This window comes from Cololabis saira, chromosome 12 (genome assembly GCF_033807715.1).
Source record: "Cololabis saira isolate AMF1-May2022 chromosome 12, fColSai1.1, whole genome shotgun sequence".
NCBI lineage: Eukaryota > Metazoa > Chordata > Actinopteri > Beloniformes > Belonidae > Cololabis > Cololabis saira.
The window spans coordinates 16,879,325-16,891,724 of NC_084598.1; the positions used below are offsets into that span (position 1 = coordinate 16,879,325).

The following is a 12,400-nucleotide window of genomic DNA, read 5'->3' on the forward strand; positions in this document are numbered from 1 at the left end:
TGAAAATTTTCCACGTTCTTTGTTAGTGACACACCAGGACTGAAGACGGACCAGTCCAGTGCCTGTACTACCACCGTCATGTGATTACGTTTCTTGTTAAAGAAAATACATGAAAAGATCTTGAATGCAGCATATGTTGCATTAATACTTTCATCAAAAAAAGTGAAAAAAGCAAGTGACCTTTGCAAAGAGAAGTGATATCATCAACTTTGTACCATAACACAGCCTGGCTTTGCTGATAATGATTTGGATTATTCTTTTTTTTTTTTTGGTGAAATAATGTACCTTTCTTCAAAAAAAAGATCTGGAATACTTATTTGTCTGACAATAATACATTTTTTCAGGGTATGATGGTCCATTTCAGATGCCTTTTAGCCCAGACACATTGACATGGTTAACATAAAACTTACTTTTGCATAGTAAGTTTTAAGAGTTATTTGTGAATGTAATTTTGCTTTGTAAAGCTTGACAAAAGTTGATGAATGACTGTTCTTGATGCAGTGGCTTCTGAGACCCCTCCAGATTCCTCAAATTATTTACTGATATTATGCAGCATAGAAGGGAAAATATGCAAATCCCGTCCAATGTTTATTTCATTCATGATTTTTCTTATGCATTTCATGACAATGTGCCAAACTTTCCTACTCAAAGAACAGCTTTTGTACCAAATCACTGACATCATATGTTTGAAATAACATCATTTTTTAATTCTTTAATCTACTTGCTGCCACTAACTTGCCCCTGTGTCGAAACTGTTTGAATGCCTTGTTGATGAAAAATGGATGGATATTAAAAAGACAAATGAAGATGGTAAGAAAAAACATGAAATATGGGTTCATACTGTCTGTAAAGAAGTCAGAGCAAAGGTAAGAATCACTGCAATTATTTTATTAAATTCAATTTTCCATATCCCCCTAACTTTTTCTGATACAGGGTTGTATTTAAGAAAACTCACTTTTTGGTAAATTTCAAGTTTGAAACAACACAAAATGATTTGGATTTTCTCCCGTGCTTTATAAATGGCTTGAAAATAAAGGATTTCACCAGACTCATGTATACTTGAATGTTATTTCTGGCAATTGAATCTGTGTAAATGGGTTTTGTTTGTTTCAATACCATAGGAGCAGTGCTGTTGTCAGGTTATTTCCATCCTTTCACATATTAGACATGTTCATATATCTTTGTGTCCTTTGCTCATATTAGCTGGCTGTGAGTTTAATTTATCCAGACATCGTGAAAGACTAAAGATAAGAGAATGGCTCCTTGCTGGTTGATGAATATGTTGGAGGTGATTACAAAGACCGGATGTTACATATACAACCATGGATCTTTGCTCTGCATGTTCACAGGAATCTGGAGAGTGTGGAGAGCAGGGAGAAGGAGCGGGTGAGGAGGGAGGAGGATGGTCTCATCAAACAACCTCTCAGACTCTACAAATTAATGAAACCCTGAAGCCTCCAGACCCCGCAGCTGCTCACAGACAGAAGGATCAATGGATGGAATGACTAAGTGAATAAAAACAACCGGCCTGAGGACAGAATACTCACTGGATTCAAAATGACATGGCGTGAGGTGAGCATCATCCTTAAATGCTTTATTATTTAAGTTTTTATAATTCATGATTTATGTACATTTAAAAAAAAAAAAACATTATTTTTTTGACAATCTTGAAACAAACAAAGTCCTTTTGTTTATTTGTTTAAAAACAACAACACAGAGATCATGAAATGTACATCATTTTGAAATGTTCTGGATTGTAGTTTTGCTAAAAAATCTGTAAAATCTCCACCAAAAAAGTTGTCATCTGGATGACAAATCATGGTGCTGAAAATATGCATATATCTTTTAATAATTCAATAATAATTCAAATTCAATTTAAATCAAATGTGAAAGTACTTTATTCATCCCCGAAGGTAAATTGATGAAATTAATTTAATCAATTCTATGTCTACTTCAACAACAAGTTTACTGTTTAGAACCTATTTCATGACATATACTTACTTTTGGTGCATTTCTTCTTTAGCATAGCAAACACAGCATAGTGTTGCTGGTTTAAAAAAAAGAATGTAACAAGTTAATTTATCAGATTATAGGGTAGTTTTAAAATGAGCTCGGAGCAGAGGCAGCAGTATTTCTGGATCACATTTATATATATGTTTCATTTCCTAAGTGGATGCCGTTAAAATGTGACAATATTTTTAAAAGGTCTTCTTGAGCTCACGTAAATATTTCCTTAAAATACTCAAGTCTGTTGTCAGAACAATGCTTACTGAGATGCTGAAGACCATTACAATTCCTTATTGGTTTCCATTTCTAGCTTTTGTGACTCTTTTAAAGATACTATAAACTACAGATGATGAAAACTCCTAATCATTCTGTCTTCTGTTGTAGATTATTTTTTTCCCATACATTGTCTTTCACACAGTGACAAACCCTTACTCGTCTTTGCCTCTCAATGACTCTTTTTAATCTGAACTTTTTATATTCCTCATCTTGTTACGGACCTCTTTTTTATTGCCTTAATTTGAAGTGAGATGTGCCACCACTTTTTAGGGGAGGTTTGGAAAATTGGGCAGAGGGGCATTGTGAATTATATATGCTTTTTCATTTTCATTGTTTTAGTTTTAGAATAGCATCAGACCCAAGCTTATTTCCTATGAAATAAGTGAACATGGGTACATCAGTGGGCCTGAACAGGTGAATATTGAAGAACATTGTCACAGCCGTACTAGCCACGTTAGCAGCTCTGACAGCGTATAGTCTGCTGCGTTCATTTACCCCAGAGGTTGGAGGTCAGAACTGGGAATTATGTCATACCCAAGTTGTCCTTGTTGCAGTTGCAAATTAACTCTTCTAAATGTCTGCTTAGCCATAATGATAATATTTATTTATCAGTATATATCTCACAAAACACACTGAAATGAGTCCATTGCCTTTAACCAATCACCAATCACATAGGAGCCTTAGGCTGGCATTTTTCCAGCCCTTAGAGAGCATTCAGGGGGTTAAGGGTCTTGCTCATATAGCGGTTCACCTCTGTTACAAACCCACAGACTTGGGCCTGGATCTTCCAAACCCAAGCCCACCTCTGTAAAAACTATGCCACCTGATATGAGGTCACAACAATGCTGAGCACAGTATTTCACACTTACAAATCTGCATTGATAATTAATTTGAACAGTATGTCTAGTTTAACGTGAAACAGGACTGTTACAAACAGTAATATCTACTGCATGTTTGTTTTTTTCTGAGTTGAAATACCGACTTTAGGGGCTGATCCACTTAAAGCATCCAATTAGAAACTCAGAAATTCCTACTTACAAGTACAAATTGAACTAGGGTTGCAACCGTCCCGTAAAATACGGAATTGTCCTTTATTTGAGAAAAAAATGTTGCTTCCCGTATTGAACTAATACGGGACACGATTTGTACCGTATTTTCATTAACTTTTACACCATATTCTAGTTGAATTATTGAAATACGTTAACTTTTACACCATTTTCTAGTTGAATTATTGAAATGAATTAACTTTTACACCATATTCTAGTTGAATTATTGAAATAAATTAACTTTTACACCATATTCTAGTTGAATTATTGAAATAAGTTAACTTTTACACCATATTCTAGTTGAATTATTGAAATAAATTAACTTTTACACCATATTCTAGTTGAATTATTGAAATAAATGAACTTTTACACCATATTCTAGTTGAATTATTGAAGTAAGTTAACTTTTACACCATATTCTAGTTGAATTATTGAAATAAATTAACTTTTACACCATATTCTTCACCTGTAGGCTATATTATACATTTGGGCTGATGTGGACATACAGTAGCATAGGAGGCTATTTCAGTTGCTAGTATGGTTGTCTGTCTGTACAGTCATGAAAATTCAATGCTATTAAAGCACTTTAAACTTTAAATCAAAGCATTTTGTTTTTTCATATAAAATAAACACATTTTTATTCAGTTTAGAAGTTTTGGGGCTTTTTTTTGGCTCCTGCTTAAATCAGGGCGTCCCTTATTTCTATTTCTGAAAGGTGGCAACCCTAAATTGAACACACCATTTGACTCAGGACTGCTTTGAAATCAAAATGCAAGTGTTAGCATGCCAGGATAAATGCAACTACTGGCTATATTTTTATTCCAGTTCAAAAATATTCACTGATTTTCACTAGTTAGAATGCCAATATGGCAATTATCACATGTCCTAATTAATACAAACAAGCAAGCAGTGGAAGTGTACAGCAAACTGGCTGAAACTGGGGTTTCACATTCACTTCATCAACTTCTGAGATTAAAATAAATATGTCTTATGTGTTTGAGCTTACATTATTTAAAAAGGAAATTATTTGGAATAAATAACAGCTATCCTTTTTTTTTTTTTTTTGAGGAACTACGTAGTCGGCAGTTCTGGAGTGCCATGTTGGCAGAGCTGCTCGGCACCCTATTGTTAGTGAGCGCCGTGTTGGGAGCCTCTGTTCCAGGGCCCGGGGAGGCCTCCGTGGGACCGCTGTATCCAGCAGTGGCTGTGGGGGCTGTGATTGTTGCACTATGCCACTGTTTTGGAGAAATCAGTGGAACACAGGTGAATGTCCCGTAGTTAAAGCCTTCCCTCTTTCCCCTGATTCATTTAAACCTAATGGAAAAGTTGAAAAAGTTTGCAGATTGCTAAGTATAGGTGATAAAACCACATACAGCCCATTTCAATGATATGTGAAATGGTTCCCATATACACCACTTCTTTTGTCATCCATATCTATTGAACTTGAATACAAATGTGTTTAAATGTGACGTCATGTTGTGAATTTGGTTTTTAACTACAGTGGTCAGATACTGTAAATTAGTTGAGAAAAAAGGTTTTATAGTTACTGACATAAAGCAAGTGGTAAAAAGAACAAACAATAAAAGAAGAAATACACCACTTGTTCTTAGCCTGTGTTTGTTTCTGTGATCAGGTGAATCCTGCTCTGACTCTGTCTCTCTTGGCCACGCGGAGGCTGGATGTTTTGCGGGCCCTAGTGTATATCGCTGCTCAGTGTTTTGGAGCCTGTTTAGGATCTTGGTTCCTCTACCTGGCCCTGCCCCTCAAAACCACTGCAGACCACTTTGTTAACAGGGTCAGTGCCCAGAATATTTGTGATTCACCTCTGAGAGGATGAGAAATGTGGTTATCTGAACATGTCATGTCTTTCTGTGTTTTGTATTTTATTTACTATATTTATTTTTCTGTATTTTTTTGTGTGTGCGTGTGTGTGTGTGTGTGTGTGTGACGTGTGACGTGTGTTTTCCTCAACTGTGTGGGCCATCAGGTGCCCATCGAACTAAGTGCAGCCCAAGCTCTGGGTGTTGAGGTTTTGTGCACCTTCCAGATGGTCTTCACTGTCTTCTCAGTGGAGGATCAACGGCGGAAGGAGAGCATGGAACCAGGAAACCTGGCCATTGGATTTGCACACAGTGCTGGAGTCCTAATAGGGGTGAGAAGAGCAAAGTTGAGTTTAACTTCCAGTGACACATTTTTTTAAATTTTTTTTTACTACTAAATATAGTACAGTTGTGATTGGTGGACACACATAACACTGCAAAGAAGACATTTATGCTATGTAGACTAAACAGTGATGATTAAATAGTTAACACTGCTTTGAAGCCCAACAATTTGACATTTTGACCAAATCCTTTGTAATAATCCATAGACATTAAGCCTTTAATGACTATATCAGCATTTTTTTTTCATCACATTTTTTAATAGTGTTAGTCTTACAATCCAAAGACAAGAACAGGAAGAGTAAACAGTCTGAAACAGTGTTACTTTTGGGGGGGCTGTGTGTTAAATAAATGGTTGATCAATTAAATAAATAGCCTTTATTTTATTTGACAGTTTTAGAATCACAAACGATGTGACCAATGTTTGAGACAACATTATAAAGTTTGTGTTTTTAAGAAAATGGACTTTGTGTATGTAGCGCTCTTCTAGTAATACTGACAACTCAAACTCAAAGCCACTTAATAGTCACCCAGCTACATAGACATTATAGTAATATAATAATACAATTATTAAAATTATTAAAATTAATAATATATTATTGATTATATATTAACTAAAACTAAACTTAGCACATTTCATTGTTGTAACAATGTTTCTTGGCAATAAATCTTATACTGTTGGAAAGCCTCTTTATTTCCCTTTAAAATGGTAACCTTTATGTAAAAATGCATTTGTGGGATGACCAGCAGAGCTGAGTATGTTAGTTGCGTCCATGAAAAATGTGCCATACTTAGCTCAGCTGCTCATCCCACAAATGCAAGTTCTGTGTGCCACCAATTAAAGTGAAATAAAAAAGACAAATTTCCTTACATCTTTGTGCTTTTACCGTGGGATACTTTGTAAACAAAAGGAGCAAAAGGACTATCTAAAATTTCAAATGAATTTCACAATTTAAAAAAAAATTACAACAAAATATTTATCCATAACACAAAAAGCCAAATACAAATAGAAGATACAGACATTAGACATTAAAGCTGTAACTTGAATTTATCTGTATTTCCTATTTAGTCCAATACTTTATTCACTAGAAATGAAAGCAGAATCATAGCAACTTTGTTAAATGCTCTGCAGCAAACTGGAGACCAGCCAGATATGTGTTTTATCTCTCTAAACTACAATTTCTTACACTGCACTGAAACAGTTGATCCAGACACGTGTCCTAAAGCCGATCCTGAGCAGCCGATCTAAAGGAAAGGATAAAGGAGATGGAATTTTAGCAAACCTGCCTTTTACTTATTTTATTTTGCATTTACATGAAGTACATCTAATTATTAGTACATCAAATACTTTAAGTACATCTGAAAGTGCACTAATTATTCTACATGCTTTTGTCTCTCCACTAGGCCCGGTTCTCCGGTGCCAGTATGAACCCAGCACGCTCTCTGGGTCCAGCCATCATCACTGGGTTCTGGGAAAACCACTGGGTGAGAAAACCTTTGACAAGTATTTCATTCTGACAGTCCAAGCAACACTGCAGAAGCAGTGGGAACATCAAGGATATTCTTCCCTACCAGTCTTCCAAATGAGAACAATTTGGGACAACAAAAAGAAATGGTTGCATTGAATTACGATATTTACTTAATTATATTTCATTTAATTTCAGATGGTATGCTGTCTTTTCATATCCATTTAATTAATTGACATATATTCCTCTGTATTTCAGACTTGCAACACATTCAAAAACTTTGTAATGCCTTTCTTTCCTTCTGTGCAATAGAACATCAAAAACATCAAAATTCCCCCCAAATGTTTTCTTTTGGGGATAAGACAAATACTGGCAGGCCAGTTCAGTACTTGTGCCATTTTCTCAGTCAGCTCTGCCATTGCAATTTTGGCAGAATGTTTTTATTAGTTTTTTTTAAATGTTTTTTTATCTATTTATGTTGTTAAAAAAATGAATATAGATGACTGTAAAATATGTTATTGAAGGCGGCATATGTTGCACTATAATCTTAGCGTACTTTTCAGCATTGTCATCACAGATCACAGTAAATGACCTTTGCCAGGGACACTTTGAGTCCATACAGTGCAGCCTCTGAAATGTGGACATTTTGCTGGAATAATCCTTTTGTTCTTTGATCTGGAGCATATAGTGGCCCATAAGAAATCAAAAACCTGGCTTCCTTCAATACGGATTTGACAATGTGATAATATATTCTAGATATGAATAAAAGGTATTATTATTGTTATTATTTGAATAAGCCAAACACAAGCCAAACAAAAAAACAGGGGGTGTATTCTATATTAGTGCATTTTGTGTGTAGCTAAAGTCGCAAAACACCCCCTGCTTTGCTTGACCCTGCTCTGATATGGAATAAAAAAAATCAAAAAGGGGGTGTATTCCAAGACACTGCACTGAAAAGATATTACAAAATAAAAAAAAAATAAAAAAAGAAAAAATTTTACTTGATAAGGCAAGTTGGCAAAATGCATTTTGCATGCATTATGCTAGCAAGCTAAAGTTGCAAAACACCCAGTGCGAAGCAGGAGTTGTAGTTCATTAACAACCCTGAACCACACAGGGGTGTGGTTCATTACCCCCCGAGAACTGCCCTGAACACAACCAGAACTACCCCGAAAACAAGCAGACGCAAGCAAGACGTTCATTAAGCAGCAGCAAGAGGCAACAAATGGGCAGATGGGCATGCACAAATAAAAGTTTCCCAGAATGTTCTAGTTATTATTATTGTTGTTGTTATTTGATGGCCCCAAACTCAGATATGTGCATGGTGCTTGCCCTTAAAATGCACCTGTCCTCATTTTTGGGGATTGTGTTGGAGGGCTTAAATTTATGCATAGATGTTCATTAATAAATAAATGAAGTTGATTAGGATAGTGAATGCATTGGTAGAAGTGCGCTGGAGGCGGAGCTCCCAAACAGGAGAAAGAAAAGGGAAAACTATAGAGATATTTCTGGTTGTGTTAAAGAGGAAATGAAGTTGGTTGGTGTGACAGAGAAAAATTTGGAAGATGGAAACATCTTGCTGTGACAACCCCTGAAGTAGTTTCTCTGGCCTTCCTAGAGTATCCAAATGTAGATTTGAAGGACGAACGGGCCTTCTGCTATCGGGCACTTTTCTGTTTAGTAAAGTCTATAGTTAGTCTAAAGGCACGGCAACTTTATTTGTATAGCACATTTCTTGCATAAGACAAGTCAAAGTGCTTTACTTGAAAACATTTTAAAAATGCGTTAAAATGTAAAATAATTTCAAAGTAGGATAAAAGAAAAGTTAAAAAGAATCAAACAAATTTGGTGAAAAAATAATAAATAAAAATAAAATAAATTAATAAGAAAGGTTGTAGTGGGGGATTATTGAAATGCAGCAGGAAACAAAAAGGTTTTCAACCTTGACTTAAAGCAATTGAGAGTTTGAGCAGCCTTGATGCTTTTTGGGAGTATAAAAGCTGAACACTGTCTCACTGTGTTTGGTTCTTTTTCTGGGTACAGAAAGTAGGCGTGACCCTGATGAGCAGGAGATCGAAAGTGTGTCTTGGCCCGAGACCATTTAGAAATGTATACTTTTATACAACAGCAGGATGACAGACTTGAAGCCAGTGTAACGATCTAAAAACTGGAGTTATGTAGTAAACTTTAGTGTGTTAGGAGCAACAGTCAAACCTGCAGCTAGAGGACAAGACGAGAGCAGGACCGTCTTAAAACATAGCTTTGTCATAGATATGCTGCTATAGGCCTTTGCTGCAGGGGGACACCAACATGATCCACTGAGCGCTGCCCCTCATCCCTTCTTCTCTCCTCTTCTTCTCTTTGCTTTCTCTTTGCTTTCTTCAGCTCAATCCACAGTTATTAATAATAAGTTTCTCATAACCATCATTGTTTTCCATTGTTCTTGTAGTTTGTTGCCTGATCTGTCCCCTCTTTTGATCTCCTGTACGTGTTTGGAGGCCAGAGCCTTCAGAGCTGCATGTTGACCTGCAGTCCCCCCTCTGACCACCTCAGGGTCTGCCGTCTACACGTCTTTATATAGTCGCCTCTGTAGTACATCCACTCACCATGTATCAGTAATATGTACATAGAACTCTTAATTCTACATCTAAGGGATAATTAATACTAATATATCTTGTCTTTTGTACCACTGACAATATATCTGTGCCTCTTCTCAGTCTGCTCTTCATCCTCTCTTTCCTATCTCCCTTTTCCTGCTCTACCCGGCTGGCCTTCAATGGGAGGCTCATCTTATGATCCAGGTCAAGGTTTATTCCCTCCTAAAGGGGAGTTTTTACTTGCCAGTGTTTATATAATAATTGTTTGGGGGTCATGCTCTAGGTCTCTGGAAAGATCCTCGAGACAATTTGTATTGTAATACATACTATATAAATAAAATGAAATAAAATAAAATAATTGATGAGATAATTGAATTGAATTGAATTCTGAATTGAATTGAATTGAATTGAATTGAATTGAATTGAATTGAATTGAATTGAATTGAATTGAATTGAATTGAAGGAAAAAGATGAAAGGAGAATAAGAAATTAGCATTTTTCAAACAATCAAAACTTGTTTTGATTTGAGGCTCTAGCTTCCATCTAATGTATCCATATATGTATAATGTTCTGTATCTGCCTTATATCATTTGACTGGTAAGATGTTTGTGTGTCTCCTACCTACAGGTGTATTGGATCGGCCCGGTGCTTGGTGCTTTACTCGCTGGTATGTTGCACGAGTTCTTCTTTGCACGAAGCGCCTCTCGCCAGAAGCTGGTGGCCTGTTTGACCTGTAAGGACATAGAGATTGTTGAGACTGCCAGCATGACTGGATCATCCCTGTCCACAGTCACGCAGAATGCCATGAGAGCCAAACAGGCCCACAAACAGGAGAACAACTGAAGACGCATGCATGAAAGGATGCTGAATAAAACACACATCTATACAGTTGATAAATCAGACCTGATGGGGTTGGGGATGAATGGGAAATATGCAGTTGGATTCAATTTCTCATCCACAATATCCTATATTATACAAAATAACACAGCAATTGTCAATGATGCAAGTATCATTGTATAATCAGTATCATCAACACAGAGAAGAGGGAGATAAATCTCTAAATTAATAATGTCACACTGCAGACGTAAGGACAAAATAAATGAATAAATGTTAAAAAGTAGTGGAAAGTGTACATTTTAATTTTCATGTTTTTTATATTTCCAAATTTAAGGAAGCCCTTTTCCAAGTAAGGAGAAGGTTGCATTTTAAATGAGTGCATATTGCTGCCAGTTTTCAGTGATGCAGTATTCATTTCCACATTCGCACATCATTATGATATGTAAAACAGACTAATTGAAATCCTGCTGAATAACACCCTCATGTTCTCGTTGCACATTGTGTTTTTGAATGCTTTGAAATGCTAAGAAGGTCCTTCCGCCGCTCCAGGGGTTCAATGATGCTCTCAATCACTCCACCATCTCTCTCAAGTCCGTCTCCCCTCTGAACTCCCCTATTCACAATCAAATGGACCTCCATACCTCTGTAATCGCTCTACAGAAAGAACATCTTCAGCTGGAACAAGCTTTGTAGTGTAAAATGGATACCATGGGTGTATGTGTTTATGTGTGTGAATACTGTTCGGAAATGTGTTTGAAAATTACGTTTCACTTTCATGAAACCTTGAATTGTTTGTATTTGTTGCTAGAAACTGCCATTTTTACCTTGTCCTGAAATAAGTTGTGCATGTAAATTAAATGTCTACCTTAGAATTAAAGAGGACTGCCCCTTTAAAAGGAACATTGGGTTGAAAGTAATTATTTTGAAATCCATCTTGATGATAAAACAAAAGCTTTTAACATTCAGTATAATTCTAGTAGTATATTCTAAAATCACATGAGCACACACAGGGTCTTTTATATCATAGTTCAATGCATGCACTATTTGACCACACACACACACACAATCACACACACACGGATGCACATACACACACATCATGCACAATAGCTATAACTGACACAGTGCTGCCAGCATTTTGCATTGTGTGTGTTCTTTCTAACATGTATAAAAGGGAGTTAAAACAACAAGTCAGCATTCTACATTCAACATCCACTCACGCTGAAACACACACACACACACACACACACACACACACACACACACACACACACACACACACACACACACACACACACACACACACACACACACACACACACACACACACACACACCCTCCAACAGCGATTACTCTTGGTTGGTCACTCAGCAACCTTCCACCAGCACTACCAGCAGCAGCAGCCCTTACTGCCCTCCTGCACCTCTTTCTGTACCCAGACACACCGGGAACATTCTGTTGCACGTCCTCCTGGAACAAACACACACACATTTTGCAGACCTCACCAAGCATCCTCAAGAAGCCCCTGTTCCAACAGAAAGGAGTCAGATCTGCTGTACTAGTTAATGTTGGTCAACTGCTTGTGGCTCTCTGGTTTCCAGCCTGTGTGTGTTGACTGTTGGCACATTTCATCCACATTTCTTTTTCCGTCACATTGTTCCAACTCCACCACAGATACTACAATGTGCAGTGGTATTTGTCCACGCGTCGCCCCGGGGCAATGTCAAGTTCACATTTTAGCTCTGATGCATCTAGGCTTTTGCACTTTTCCTCACATATAGATATGTGGTTAAGTGATGTGAGGGTTAACGTGGGTCACATAACTAGTATACAAAGTCATGAACTTTAAATACAGCTTGAACATTACCAAATTTAACGCAGCGCTTTTTCTGTATGTATTTTCGTCCTGTCTAAGAGCATATGTAGCCCACCTGCTTTTGCACACAATGGTTTGACATGGTCAGGCATTTCAGTGTTAGCACAGTTAGCTCTGAGTATTTCCGTTGGGGGCC

The 12,400-nt window shown here is 36.9% G+C and overlaps 1 protein-coding gene across 1 annotated transcript; it reads left to right on the forward strand.

Annotated features, from left to right (window-relative positions):
* The first annotated feature begins 4,400 nt into the window (after positions 1-4,400).
* Positions 4,401-11,229, forward strand: LOC133456990 (aquaporin-4). Its single transcript, XM_061735770.1, has 5 exons — positions 4,401-4,592; positions 4,963-5,124; positions 5,317-5,481; positions 6,893-6,973; positions 10,179-11,229. Exons 1-5 carry the CDS (start codon positions 4,428-4,430, stop codon positions 10,392-10,394), a joined length of 789 nt encoding a protein of 262 aa, XP_061591754.1. The 5' UTR covers positions 4,401-4,427; the 3' UTR covers positions 10,395-11,229.
* The last annotated feature ends 1,171 nt before the right edge of the window (positions 11,230-12,400 follow it).

Coding starts and splice junctions, on each gene's coding strand:
- LOC133456990 (XM_061735770.1), top strand. CDS start 4,428: ATGTTGGCAGAGCTGCTCGGCACCCTATTGTTAGTGAGCGCCGTGTTG. Junction 5,125..5,316: donor CAGACCACTTTGTTAACAGG/GTCAGTGCCCAG, acceptor GTGGGCCATCAG/GTGCCCATCGAACTAAGTGC. Junction 6,974..10,178: donor GGTTCTGGGAAAACCACTGG/GTGAGAAAACCT, acceptor TCCTACCTACAG/GTGTATTGGATCGGCCCGGT.